Consider the following 13,434-nt stretch of genomic DNA (forward strand, 5'->3'; position numbering starts at 1 on the left):
TAAAGGACGAAGCCGAATATGTGACCTCAGGGTTACTCTTATAATAACCTAACGTCAGAACCCAGATCCCTCTAAATCCTCTAGGGGAAACAAAGAGCTGATCACTTTATTTTGATTTCCTTATTTCAGGCCGATTTTAAAATAAGATGTTAACAGTGACGTGGGCGAAAAGCAATCTGGTATCATTTCCTTTCACGTGAACCCGTCAGTGACTCATGCAATAAACAGCAGGTCTCCTGGTTCGTTTCGCTACTGGAGCCAGTTTTCCAAAGATGATTTACCACACCCAGCCTGAGAAGGGGCAGCGTGAAACTGGTGGAATTCTGGTCTTCAGAAATACAACAGACAACAATGATTTCTAATGTCACGCTGTCTGTATAAAGAGAATGGAGGCACAAGTCAATGCAAGCCTGAAGCCGGGTTAGGAACCATGGCAAACAAGCAGGAGAGAGGAAAAGGAAAGCACACTGAAGACTGATGTGGCCATATTTGGAGGGCAGAGGAGGGAAGAACGTGGCCGGGGGGGGGGGGTGTCTCCAACCTTTTCCACTCCTACCAAAATAAAATATTTTTAACTCATAATTACAAAAAAATAAAACATTTAGCAAAGTAGCATTAAAACACTAAATGGAGCAAAACCTCCCTATCTGAAACCTTTATGGAGGGACTCTGCTGCTGCTGCTGCTGCTAAGTTGCTTCAGTCGTGTCCGACTCTGTGCCACCCCATAGAAGGCAGCCCACCAGGCTCCCCTGTCCCTGGGATTCTCCAGGCAAGAACACTGGAGTGGGTTGCCATTTCCTTCTCCAGTTACATGCAAATGATCATCTTTCTACTTCAAAATTAACATTTCCTCTTTATGAAAGCTTTCCTCAAAAGAGTTCTACAAGGGGGCATCCTTAGCAGGTTCTGGGTAGTGAATATAAGCACTCAATAAGATCGACCTTCAAAACAGTCTAAAGCTTTGATTTTTTAAAAACATGAGTTAGTCTTCGTATAAGTGAAATGTGACCATGCTACAAATAACGACTATCATGAAGCAAATTCCTTCCAGCATAGGTACGTGAAATTCACAATATCTGAAGTTTCTGAAAAGTCATTACTTCTCATAGAAATAGCAGATGGTAGCCTGATTCTTGGAGAAGGCAATGGCACCCCACTCCAGTACTCTTGCCTGGAGAATCCCATGGATGGAGGAGCCTGGTAGGGTGCAGTCCATGGGGTCGCTAAGAGTCAGACACGACTGAGCGACTTCACTTTCGCTTTTCACTTTCATGCATTGGAGAAGGAAATGGCAACCCATTGCAGTGTTCTTGCCTGGAGAATCCCAGGGACGGGGGAGCCTGGTGGGCTGCCATCTATGGGATCGCACAGAGTCGGACACGACTGACGCGACTTAGCAGCAGCAGCAGCAGCAGCCTGATTCTTCCGTAAGGGTCTCCACCTGTACTCTTTAGAATTCCTACCCTTGTCCCTTGTTTTGCTTACGTTGTAACTGCAGCACCAGCAGTCAACAGGGCACCCTCAATATGGGTCAAAATGTGTCCCTTGCGGCTGCCGCAGCTGTTGACTAGACGGACAGTTACAGAGGACAGGAAGAAAGTTGTGCTGTCTCTTCCCAAAGATTGTGGTCCACGCCCTCCTCAACACAAGCTGCCCGCATCTGATAGGAATGCAGATCTGTTGCTTTTCTTGGGTCCTGGCGCTTCCCTACCTCCACTGTGTCATTTAAGGTTGTGATTTACACTTCTGTGTTTTTGTGGGTTGGTTTTTTTTGTTTGTTTGTTTGTTTGTTTTCTGAGTCCAGTTTCTTCTTTTCCTGAGGCCGTCCTCATAAACTCCCTGAACAGGAGCCAGGTGGAAATCTCCCTGTCCCCTCATCCTTTCCTTGCATGCAGGCGGCGCAGCTGGGTGGCAGCAGGCGCTGTCTGGGTGCTGCTGGACCGGCTGGGTTCCGGAACCTCGCTGCCCACGTGCCACTCTTGTTCTTGCCTGTTAGGCACAGCCTGGAAATGGAGCTGAAGGCAGCATTCAGAGGCTCCAGCTCCTTTCAGCCCAGACCTCTAGCTCATGCTCACATGTGACTTTCAGGAATGCCACCTGTATGGAAAACTCGCATAGCCACACGGCCCCAGTCACCCAGTCTCCAAGCCAACAGTGCAGACAGTTCTCTACATTTTCCCCTCAGCAGGTATGAGCTAAATACTGTACTAATTATTCACGCAGAAATACTTCCCTTGTACAAAGGCACCTCTATGAATCTAATACCACCTAACAGCCATCATTTCCATGCTGCCATAGTCAACAGTGTCTGTCTCTACTCATCCAAGAATACAAAAAGTCTGAAGCTTTAAACCAGCAACACCCAACAGACCTTTCAGACCTTTCTGCAACGATGGAACTGTTTTATTATCTGCTCTGCCCGCTACAGTAGCCACTCGCCACGTGTGGCTATTAAGCATTTGCCATGTGGCTAGAGTGACTGAGGAAGTAACATTTTTTCATATTAATTAATTGTAACAAGTCTAAACAATGTGGCCCCTGGCTAAGTTCCGTGGCTAGTACTAACAAATAAGCGTGCCACAGTTTCATGGCTGCTGTCACAAGGAATGAGATTATTAGGTCAGAGACAAAGGATTACATTACTCAAAAAAACAAAAAACCAGTAGCAGGAGTATTAGCATAGTTATGCCAGTTCTATGAAACACAATTCCTACAGTATGACGGGTAGAGGGCAGGCAATACCTATCCACCCAGTGATTTGCACTAGAGAGGGGATTCCTGAGCTTAGAGTGTACCAAATCTTTTATAACGCACAGTAAACTGACCTATGCTTTGCTCCATAGACAAAGACTACTTCTATTTTCCATAGCTATATGCTGTACCAAAGTCCCTGAAAAGATAGTCTGGAATGAAAACAGTCAGCGCCTCTGCTCACAAGATGTGCGGATACCTGAGGGACTAAGGGAGAGCTATTTCCCAATAGTGGAAGTTCAAACACATCTCTGCAACCTACCCATCTGTGTCCAATCCTGCTTGAGTATCTGCTTCTAGACGGACTTCTTAATAGCACCATTGTGACAGCTTTCAAAACAGTTATCACTATAGCCTCTCCCCAGGCATTTTTCCATACAGGAGCTAGAATGGGGGTTTCCCAGGTGGCACAGTGGTAAAAAAGAATCTGCCTGCCAATGCAGGAGACACAAGAGATGCGGGTTCGATCTCTCGGTCAGGAAAATCCCCTGGAGTAGGAAATAGCAACCCACTGCAGTCTTCTTGCCTAGCAAATCCCATGGACGTGCTATCGTCCATGGGGTCGCAGACAGTCAGACCTGAATGACGGAACACATGCACACGCGCACATACGCAGACACAGCCAGGACGCACCTCGTAAACACAAACCTCATCAGCGCTGTCGCTCCAGCCTTCGATATCATCCGCTGCGCTCGGGATTAAGCCAGCCCTCCTCGGCCAGCGCCACGAGGCCCAGAAGGAAGCAGGTCTGCCCCTACCTACGGGCTCGTCCATTGCCTCTTCTAAGATGCTTTCCTTTAGCTGCACTAAACTTCTCTCATTCCCTAAAAGGCAGGCCATACAGCGGTGGCCCCGGGTTGAATACCAACTACAATATGCATCTGTTTTGGCCCCCACGATAAGTTTTAAAAACATTTCGGCCATTTCACATTTATGAAACATGAATATTAAGCTCCTCTTTAAAAATCAGGGCGTCTGGCAACACTTGGCTGCTTCCCAACCTGACAGCGCTGGGCTGCAGTTGAGTTTCTACTGATCCCTGTAGACGAAGCCTGGGTTCTCCGGCTGCCAGGCCGCTCCAACTCTCCCTTCTTTATGCTTTGACATTATCCACCTGACTTCGGTTCCAAGCACAAGGCTCTGTTCGCCTTGTTCTGGGACACTCTTCAGTCCTCCAACTTCTTCAGTCGCGGACTATCACCCATTCTCCAGGGCGTAGTACACTCATGGGAAGTCTTCCCTGACCACCACCAACCCCAGTTGGGATCAGGCGATCCACTGCATGACACCTATCCACTGCGGCCTCCACTATCATCCTGTCTGTTGTCTGTGGGTCTCTGCGCTACTCCACACACCAATCACCCAAGACTGGTGATTTTCTGTTTAAAGTCTGTACCTTGCCCCAAACTCTTACGTCCTAAGAAAGTGACACTGACTGGCTTGTATCCCATTGCACGCCAGTGTCTACGAAGCCCCAATACATAGTAGGAGCTCAATAAACCCTTGTTAAATAAATTAATAAAGCCATTGAGGTGAGGCGAGGTGACGTCACTCACTCGTGTCCGACTCTTTGCGACCTCATGGACTGTAGCCCACCAGGCTCCTCCCTCCATGGGATTCTCCAGGCAAGAGTACTGGAGTGGGTTGCCATTTCCTTCTCCAGGGGATCTTCCTAACCCAGGGATCGAACCCAGGCCTCCCGCATTCTGGGCAGACGCTTTAACCCTGAGCCACCAGGGAAGCTATTGGGAATGGCTAATTCAAAATACTGAAGGTGGCGAGGTATTCATATTTTTATGCACATATTTATTTTAAAACTTTGGACCTCTGAATTGTCGTTCTCCTCCCCCCAGAACACTAAAATAACTACCTGCATAATAGGGATGAAACTAGTAACAGGCAATGTGCTAATAAGCACTTCACATTGATTAGTTCATTTAATCCTTACAACAGCCTTCTGAGCTAAGTACTTCCTTTATTACTATTATTTGGCAGATGAGGAAACTGAGAATTTGGGAGATTAAAAGTAACTTACCCAGAGTTACAAGACTAGTAAATGCCTGGCGGGACTCAAACCCAGGCTCATCAAAACCCCAAAGCCAAAATTCTAGACCATACACGATTTATAAATGTGAGATTTTTGATGCGCCCTGGATGATGAGAGACCACGTGTGGTAAGGACAAACCAGAGAGCTATTTTCAGGCTATTGAAAGTATAGTTCTACTCCTGCCATTAGCTGCACAACCTTGGCTGAGAAGAAGGTCTCATTCTCTACTTAGGTACGGAAAACTGTAGAGACAAGACGCTGCCAACTTCTCCCTTGGAAGTGGGAGGAGAAGGGGATGACAGAGGATGAGATGGCGGGATGGCATCACCAACTCAATGCACATGAGCTTGGGTGAACTCCAGGAGTTGGTGATGGACAGGGAGGCCTGGCGTGCTGCGGTCCATGGGGTCGCAAAGAGTCGGACACGACTAAGCGACTGAACTGAACTGAATGCTCAGAAGACTTGAGAGCACAGGCCACCAACTACCAACATAATGCAGACAGCCCTTCTCTTTGGCTATTTGTACGTGCTTTCCACAATCAGCTTTTACTAATTGAAGGAATTAAAAGGCGAGAGAAAGCTCTTACACACACAAGAAGCTTTCTGGCTTGATATTCATGACCATTACACCAAATCACACAGGTCCAGGGCAGTGACACAATCTTTAACCTCAGCTCACAAATAGGAAAATGAAGGTACTGAGCAATAAGGCCAAGCGTACAGTTAACTTCATCTTCCTCAGGCTGCCCAGAAACCCGCCTTGCCTCCCTGTGTGGGCTGAGCCCAAGCTCTCAAAGCCAAGCGGTGGTGGTGGCTTAGCCGTTCATTCGTGCCCGACTCTTTGTGACCCTATGGACATCAGGCTCCTCTGTCCATAGGATTCTCCAGGCAAGAATACTGGATTGGGTTGCCATTTCCTTCTCCACTCAAAGCCAAGTACTGGTAGGTCATGTCTATGAAATTCTACACATATCCTGCAGATGGGTGAATTCTTCCAAGGAGCAGGAAAAGAATCAGAAATGTCACCAAGTCACACCAAATACAACCTGATGGTCCATCTGGTTTTTCCAAGTGGGATTCCTGCCCATTCTTTGTGCCAAGTCAAACCTTTTTTAAATGGTTTCTTAAAAAATGTCTAAGAATCTTGCAACTTTTTTTTTTTTTTCAAATCTTGTAACTTTTTAAGCCAAATTCTAGCACCAATCCAGGGCCCACCAGGCCACAAAGTATTCAAGTTTCAGCTTATTTCAATCTCTGTATTTTTTTCTTAGGCATTATAATTTCCTTTCTCAAGGACTTGAGAAAAAATTGTATATGGACATCATAGATTCACTGACTAAAGTCAGAACTGAAATTTCTACAGTTTTTAATGGGCTTCCCCTGTGGCTCAGTTGGTAAAGAATCTGCCAGCAACGTGGGAGACCTGGGTTTGATACCTGGGTTGGGAAGAGCTACTGGAGAAGGAAAAGGCTTTTTAAGAGTTTTTAACATTTATTACTACATACACATATATGGATGCTTTTCTGAGCTTTCATTCTAAAAATATAGATTTTATTTCCAAGGATGGCTCCCATTTGATGATGTAGAGGCACTTGAAATTTTATTTCAGAAAACACCAGCTTAACTAAACTTACTGTTTCCAATCTACTGAGTATATTCACCAAAAAGTGGTCTTAAAGGGCCTTCAGTAATGTATTCTTGACTACTCTGCCATATGTAGTTATTAGAATATATGATATTTATATAAAATATGAAATAAAAACATTAGTATTTAAGTTAGATTTCAAAGTTTCTCTAGGGCAAGGAATATATTCTATCAGTTAATTCAGTCACTAGTTGTGTCCAACTCTTTGCAGCCCCATGGACTGCAGCACGTCAGGCCTCCCTGTCCACCACCAAATCCCACAGTTTACTCAGACTCATGTCCATTGAGTCAGTGATGCCATCCAACCATCTCATCCTCTGTCGTCCCCTTCTCCTCCCGCCTTCAATCCTTTCCAGCATCAGGGTCTTTTCCAGTGAGTCAGTTCTTCAAATCAGGTGGCCAAAGTATTGGAGTTTCAGCTTCACATCAGTCCTTCCAATGAATATTCAGAACTAATTTCCTTTAGGATGGACTGGCTGGATCTCCCTGCTATCCAAGGGACTCTCAAGAGTCTTCTTCAACACCACAGTTCAAAAGCATTAATTCTTTGGCGTTCAGCTTTCTTTATAGTCCAACTCTCACATCCATATATGACTACTGGAAAAATAATAGCTTTGACTACAGGGACTTTTGTTGGCAAAGTAATGTCTCTGCTTTTTAATATGCTGTCGAGATTGGTCATAGCTTTTCTTCCAAGGACCAAGCATCTTTTAATTTCATGGCTGCAGTCACCATCTGCAGTGATTTTGGAGCCTCCAAAAATAAAGTCAGCCACTCTTTCCATTGTTTCCCCATCTATTTGCTATGAAGTGATGGGATCGGATGCCAGGATCTTCATTTTCTAAATGTTGAGCTTTAAGCCAACTTTTTCAGTCTCTTCTTTCACTTCCATTAAGAGGCTCTTTAGTGCTTCTTCACTTTCTGCCATAAGGGTGGTATCATCTGCATATCTGAGGTTATTGATATTTCTCCCAGCAATCTTGATTCCAGCTTGTGCTTCATCCAGCCCAGCATTTTACATGATGTACTCTGCATATAAGTTAAATAAGGAGGGTGAAAATATGCAGCCTCCACGTACTCCATTCCCGATTTGGAACCAATCTGTTGTTCCATGTCCAGTTCTAACTTTTGATTTTTGACCTGCATACAGATTTCTCAGGAGGAAGGTCAGGTGGTCTGATATTCCCATCTCTTTAAGAATCAAAGGCTTTGACATAGCCGTTAATAGAAAGAAGCACATAGAAGCACATAGCACAATGCATTGCACAATATAAAGGAACTCATGAAATGCCTATTGAATCAGGAATTCATAAACAACGGGCCACAGCTATTGAACCTCAAGTCTAAAGCTGACTTCTTAGGCCTTTTAACTGCTTTCTTCATAAGTAAGAGTGGTGCTAACAACGCTTCTTATGCTTGTGCTTTTAAATGGAAAATTTACCAATGATAGTGCACACGCAGCTTGTTTGAGCTAAATTCTGAACTTACTTCACTAAAATAAGTCTACTTCCTGAACTGTTGAAATTAAAAGCAAATTTAAATTTGCACCTAAGATGGAAAAAAGAGGTTTTAAAGACTGTCAAGCACCCTAAGCAAGCACAGAACTTATTTCCAAAGACGTGTGCTAGTAACGACCTTCTGCTATTTGAAAGCCTATGACCACAGAAGAAATATGTAAGATCCATAGCTCTGCACCTTTGGGTGAGGAAGAGATGATTTCAATTCGGAACACTAAATATCAGACCGAGAAACACGAGTTTTGACCCAAAGCAGTCAGGGACATAAAATCAATCTTGTCTCAGCTGAAGGACCTGAACTCAGATAACTAGAACACAGGACGTTCAGAAGACCAGGGACCATGGCTCAAAATCAAGGAACACATCTGAATCATCCTCACACCGACCCTCAGCAGCGGACAAAGGGGACCCACGGTTTACAGACAAGAACACAGGGTGTCCAGAAAAGGTCGCGTCCCAAGGCCACCTTGATGGGAAGGAGACTTAGAAGCAGGCTTCATTGCCTAGTTTCCAAGTATCCGAGCTGTGGTTACTTTCCATCCCGCCTCTGCAATCACCCTTCGCGGGCGTGTTATCCTCTCCGGCTGGCAGAAAACGGGCAGGAAGGCGTGCGGAGCTGGGCAAGGACAAGAGACCAGAGCGCAGGGAATTTCCACCGCTTCCCGGCTCTCGCCGACACCAGGGCACCTCGGGCAGCCACTGGGCTGAGCCCCGCGCTTCCACCCGAAGCCAGTCCGGGGCGAGGGACGGGTGGAGAAGGAGTGGCGATCGGGGAGCCGGGGAGCCTTTCTCACCGGCAGGGAGAGCTCTCCAAGTTGAGGGTGGGGGGCAGAAGAGGGCGAAAGAACTATCTCACCCACAGAGGGGCGAGGGCGCCAGGAGAAGCACGAAGGAAGGAGCCTCGGACAGGAGGGTGACCCTTCGCCCACGGCCTCGGCTCCCAGCGGTGCCGAGGGCTGGTCGGAGAAGTCAGCGGGGGGACTCGCAGCGGTTGCGAGGCGCGCTCGGTCCCCGAGACCCTCCCCGGGCGCGGCGCCAGGTCCCCCCCGCGACCCCCGGGCAGCCCGGGTGGAAACCCACGCCCGCGCGCGCGGGCAGCCGAGACAGCGGGCTCAGGGCGCCGCGGGCATCCGCGCAACTTCCCGGGCCCCCTCCCACGCCCCCACCCGCGCCCGCGCCCCGCGCGCCCGTCGGCGGCCGCGGCACCCACCTGCGCGGCGGCGGGCGCAGCCCGGGACGGAAGCGCGAGCGGCGGGCGGAGTTCGTCGCGAGGCTCCGGCTCCCGGGGCGGGGACAGGCCGAGCGCGCGGCGGCGGCGGGGGCGGCGGGGGCTCCGGGTGACTCCGCCCGCCGCGCGCACTCCGCTCCGGGGAGCGGCTCCCGGGCCCGCCCCGCGCCCCGTCCTGCCGCGCGCAGGGGGTTGCGGAACGCGGTCCCCGCGGGGTCGCGCGCCGCGTCCCGGGGGTCTCCCCGCGGGGGCCTCCGTCCCGGGGGTTGGCACTTACTCGCGGCCCGGAGGCGGCGGCCAGCCGGGGCTCCCGCCCGGGGCAGGGAGAGGGGTCAAGGCCGCGACCGAGAGTCCCCGGAGGCCCGAGGAGCCGCCGGGCGAGGTGGCCGCGCAGGCTGCCCGGAGCGAGGCCGCGGAAAATGTCCGACTGGCTCCCTCCGCCCGGCGCGGGGCTGGGACGACTGCTCCCGAGAGAGGGATAAGAACCCTCAGAACCGCCCCCCCCCCCCAAACCCCCGCCTTCCTGCTCCCGCCGCGGGTTAGGGACTCCCGCCAAGAAAGTGCGCGGAACCGGCGAACCGGGGCCACCGGGTGGACCCTGCGGGAAAAGTGCAGCCTCCTTTCCCGTGCACGTGCCTGGCCACCTCGTTCGCACTGTCCCTCCCCGCACCCCTGGCCTTAGCGGGGAGCCCTTGCCTAGCTTGGCTTCCCACTTCTGTACATCCTTGTTGTTGGTTTTTTTTTTTCCCTTTCAGAACCCTTTTCATCCCGCACGACGCCCAGCGCGCACTCTATGACCAAGTTCGTCCCTAAACTGCAGACATGGAACCCAGGAATCAATCCCTTTCCCCTTCCCCGAGCCCCAAAGCAGGACAGAACTGGGCGCCAGGGATCTGGAATGTTCCAGTCGGAAGGGTTTATACCCAAGTCGCCAGACGCTGCGCATTACTGACTCCCCACCCTGCAGACACACACACACAAATTAACAGACGCCTTTAACTCAAGAGCCGCACTTTGCCAGTACCTTTACCTGAGCGCCAGAGAGTTGATGCTTTTGAACAGTGGTGTTGGAGAAGACTCTTGAGAGTCCCTTGGACTGCAAGGGGATCCAGCCAATCCATTCTAAAGGAGAACAGTCCTGAGTGTTCATTCGAAGGACTGATGCTGAAGCTGAAACTCCAATACTTTGGCCACCTGACGCGAAGAACTGACTCATTGGAAAAGACCCTGATGCTGGGAAAGATTGAAGGCAGGAGGAGAAAGGGATGACAGAGGATGAGATGGTTGGATGGTATCACCGACTCGATGGACATGAGTTTGGGTGGACTCCGGGAGTTGGTGATGGACAGGGAGGCCTAGCGTGCTGCATTCCATGGGGTTGCAAAGAGTCCAACACGACTGAACTGAACTGAAGACACTTATTAGTCTCCTCTGCCCTGGGTTATTAACTGAAGCAAGCAGTTGGGATCTGCCCCCCACCCCACCCCCCCGCCCCCGCGCGCTTAAGTAAGTCACTCTAGGTGAGAAAAGAAGGAAATGGGGAGGGACTGGAGTCCTAAGATTGTAGTGGTTGTTATTCTTAAGTTCAATTCAGTGCATTTGTAATGTCTTGGTCATTTTCCTGTCCAATGGGTTGACCACATTTTTACCTTAAAATGTAGGAGGACACTTGGGACAACACCACCAATGTTACCTCTGGGCAGCCTTCTCTGACACCCTTGAGGTCATGCTAGACCCTGCCACGGCTTCAGCTGCACTCACAGGGAGCCAGTGTGCCCGAGGAAGCCACCAACAAGTCTGGATGGCAGCGGGTTACAGCCTCAGGGCGTTGCTGGTTGTACACAGTCCAGCCACTGATCGCTGAAGCCTGGCATGTACTTAGTGAGCCAGCCTCCACCGCTGCTTCAAAAGTGAGGAGAAGACTCCTTTGTCCCGGCCTCTGGGAACCGCTCGCCTGGGGTCCACTTGTGCACTGTAGAAGCATCATCGCAAAACCGGTCCTTAGTGTCCCAGTTTCTCTTTTGGAACGACTGCTTCCTATTTAATTGTAAAATCTCCTTTCCTTCTCTTGTTTCCTGTAGTGCCCAAGAAGCTAAGCTTTTGAAAGTTCAAGAGGCTTGAAGAGACCAGCATAAAGTTATTCTTTCTCTTCTCACTAGAAGAAACATCCTCTGAAATGGAACCTTATGTCACGTACATCCTTTCTGAATATGGTAACCCCCCTGTATCTAGTAGTTACCGTAATTTTATATAAAGAATACATACAATCTTGTGAAAAATGTCCAGGCAGCTAGTGAGGATAAGAGAGTCCTGTTTTCCCCTGGGAAAAATTCTGGTAGGGAAAAAAAAGAAGAAGATGGGCGAGTTCATTTGTCTGCAGCAGAATTGGTCTTAGGCTGTGTTAAAAGTTGATGCAGATGGACATTTGTCCATAAACCTCCCGCTTTCTCAGTTGACCTTCATAGCAGTGTTGGCCACCAAACCCTGCTGGTTCTCCAAGGCAGCCCACCTCACTCCAAAGCATCAGGGTCTTCAGATGCTTGTGTCTACAACTGCTGGTCTTGGAAGAGACAGTGTCTTAGAATTTTGAGCACAAGTAGCAGAGCAAATGAAGATCCATGGAGAATCTTTCTCATACTCCTTATTTTTAGACTTTTCTGGGAGTCATTTCATTGTAAAGTTGGGTCCAACGGTCAAAACTCAACCTGGGCAGTTGCAGGAATGTGCTGGCCTGTAGAGTTTCCTGAAAAGAAATAAAAATGCACCCTTCCTCATTACACAGCGCTTCCAATAAAATCTAAGAGTTCCCAACCTTTATTGAGAACAGAAAGTTACATCCAAATGGTATAACAAGCTTCAAAATGGTTGTATCAAGCAGTCAACTTTGCTTATGCACATTCAGAATGACAAGAGAAACAATATTAATTTCAATTTGCAAGTCGTCAAAAAGCACCTTGTGGGCCACTTAATGAATAGCCCCATGTTAAATTAGTAATATATGTCTGTTCTTTCACAAATAAATTTTCCTCTGAAATACAGACATCTGTCGTGGAGTCAATTATCTCGCACAGCATGTGCTATAAAAGCGCATAAAAGAAATAATATACTGCATTGCTTATTTGAAAGTAATCAGGAATACCATGAACACTGGCATGTCTTTAATTTCATGGTGTTAAGAAAAAACTATAGGAGTATGAAGTAGCAAACCCTTTCCTGTCTGTGTACTAATTAAATTACCTATTGTGATATATATAGGAGGAAACTTTTTTTTTCCCCATTAACTTCCAGAAATACCAGGGGACTGTTTTCTTGTCTTCCTATACTAACCCCTGTAGAGGGAATGTGAACATGAAGTTTCCTTTGAAAACAAAGGGGTCACCACAGTCTGACCAGCTGTGAAGTATGCAGAAGACCAAGGCTAGAAAGGGCATTCTAAGTACATAAGTTATCATTTGAATGAGGCTAGACTTTTAAGGGGTGGCTCAGCAGTAAAAAAAACTGACCTGAAGTGCAGGAGACATTGGGTCCAGAAAATCCCTTGGAGGAGGGCATGGCAACCCACTCCAGTATTCTTACCAGGAGATTCCCTGGACAGAGGAGCCTGCTGGACTATGTACATTTCATGGGGTCACAAAGAGTCGGACACAACTGAAGCAACTGACCACCACTCACAGACTTTAAAGAAATTTATGCATCAAACAGATCCCAAGACGTAAAAAGTGCAAAAGAAGCAGTTTGTTGTTGTTTAGTCCCTAAGTCATGTCTGACTCTTTGCGACCCCATGACCTACAGCATGCCAGGCATCCCCGTCCTTTACTGTATCCCAGCGTTTGCTTAAATTCATGTCCATTGGGTCAGTGATGCCATCCAGCCATCTCATCCTCTGTCATCTCCTTCTCCTCCTGCCCTCAATCTTTCCTAGCCTAAGGGTCTTTTCCAGTGAGTTGATTCTTCATATCAGATGGCCAAAGTATTGGAGCTTCAGCCTCAACATCAGTCCTTCCAATGAATATTCAAGGTTAATCTCCTTTAGGACTGACTGGTTTGATCTCCTTGCTGTCCACAGGACTCTCAAGAGTCTTCTCCAGCAGCACAATGCAAAAGCATGAATTCTTTGGCTCTCAGCCTTCTTTATGGTCCAACTTTTACATGCAACATGACTCCTGGAAAAACCATGGCTTTGACTATCTGAACTTTTGTTAGCAAAATGATGCCTCTGCTTTATAATACCCTGTCTAGGTTT

General features: G+C 48.3%; 2 protein-coding genes across 3 annotated transcripts in view; one reads left to right on the forward strand and one right to left on the reverse strand.

Annotated features, from left to right (window-relative positions):
- The window catches only part of PAM (peptidylglycine alpha-amidating monooxygenase), a 323,067-nt gene extending 313,444 nt beyond the window's left edge, over positions 1 to 9,623 (reverse strand). The window contains exon 1 of one of the 2 annotated variants that reach the window (XM_018049999.1): positions 9,469 to 9,623. The gene's annotated coding sequence lies outside the window, so the exon portion shown is untranslated. Of the gene's footprint in view, positions 1 to 9,173; positions 9,257 to 9,468 lie in introns of those variants that run through there. The other variant, XM_018049998.1, reaches the window with a different exon arrangement.
- On the forward strand, positions 8,305 to 10,143 carry LOC108636419 (translation initiation factor IF-2-like). Its single transcript, XM_018051636.1, has 3 exons — positions 8,305 to 8,411; positions 8,555 to 9,729; positions 9,947 to 10,143. The coding sequence occupies exons 1-3, from the start codon at positions 8,305 to 8,307 to the stop codon at positions 10,141 to 10,143; spliced, it is 1,479 nt and encodes a 492-aa protein (XP_017907125.1).

The sequence above is a fragment of the Capra hircus genome, chromosome 7, assembly GCF_001704415.2.
Source record: "Capra hircus breed San Clemente chromosome 7, ASM170441v1, whole genome shotgun sequence".
NCBI classification, from domain to species: Eukaryota; Metazoa; Chordata; class Mammalia; order Artiodactyla; family Bovidae; genus Capra; species Capra hircus.